This window comes from Octopus bimaculoides, unplaced genomic scaffold (genome assembly GCF_001194135.2).
Source record: "Octopus bimaculoides isolate UCB-OBI-ISO-001 unplaced genomic scaffold, ASM119413v2 Scaffold_80564, whole genome shotgun sequence".
In the NCBI taxonomy this organism is placed as follows: Eukaryota; Metazoa; Mollusca; class Cephalopoda; order Octopoda; family Octopodidae; genus Octopus; species Octopus bimaculoides.
The window spans coordinates 4,812-5,651 of NW_026425038.1; the positions used below are offsets into that span (position 1 = coordinate 4,812).

Sequence of the window (840 nt, forward strand, 5' to 3'; positions counted from 1 at the left end):
ATTCCTGTTTATATGGTCTTTTATTTTTAGTGTTTTTGTGTAATTGAGAATTTGGTTTATTGATAAAATACTAGAAATATGCAGTGCTTTGTATTTTTTGTAATTTATTGAGAGCTGCTGAAAAGATCGTGGGCCTAAACAAGAAGAGTATAATCCATAATGAATGCAAAGTATTGTTTATGCAACTCATTTGTTCTTTTGTTTCTGTGGTACTGCAATAGCCATGAGTATTTTAGGTGTTTGTACTTCATTTTGCTTTCTTTACTTATTATGTGGAGATGCTCAGATCAATTTATCCATTATTTCTAGGGCACTAAGTTAAATTTGAAGAATATTTGGTACCTACTGAGAAGCTTCTTCATTGGCTTCAGAAACTTCATACTGAATGCCTGCTTAATATCCGACACAAAATTCTTATTGTATACGTTTTGAGTATATATTGATGTATTTGTAATTATTTATTAAATGAATCTCAAATATAAATACACTACAGGTTTGCCAGAGTACTAATGTTGAGCTGATGGAAACCAGCTTTCACAACACGAAACAAGTTTAAATACGCAGCAGAAAATTCTACAATCCAGGAAAATAATCTGTTAGAAGGAAACCAAAAATGAATACAATTGTGATGTTGAAACCAAAAAATATATTTAACCCTGATACAAATTACACATACAACCCACGGTTAACTACTCTGTCAACTTGATTCATATTACATTTCATTGAATCATCTATAAACCAATGTCCAAATTTTTTGGCACGCTTTATCTTATTTGCATTTCCAACTATCCAGTTATTGTTAATAATAACAACATGTTTCTTCTTACGATCTTGTAATTT

The 840-nt window shown here is 30.2% G+C and overlaps 1 protein-coding gene across 1 annotated transcript in view; it reads right to left on the minus strand.

The window, feature by feature from the left end:
- Positions 1 to 79: 79 nt before the first annotated feature.
- Positions 80 to 840, minus strand: part of LOC106878281 (uncharacterized) — a gene marked incomplete at its 5' end in the record, with an annotated part of 1,824 nt that continues 1,063 nt past the window's right edge. Inside the window, one exon of the mRNA XM_014927458.2 lies at positions 80 to 837. Coding sequence (XP_014782944.1) covers positions 667 to 837 — 171 coding nt within the window. The remainder of the gene's footprint in view (positions 838 to 840) is intronic.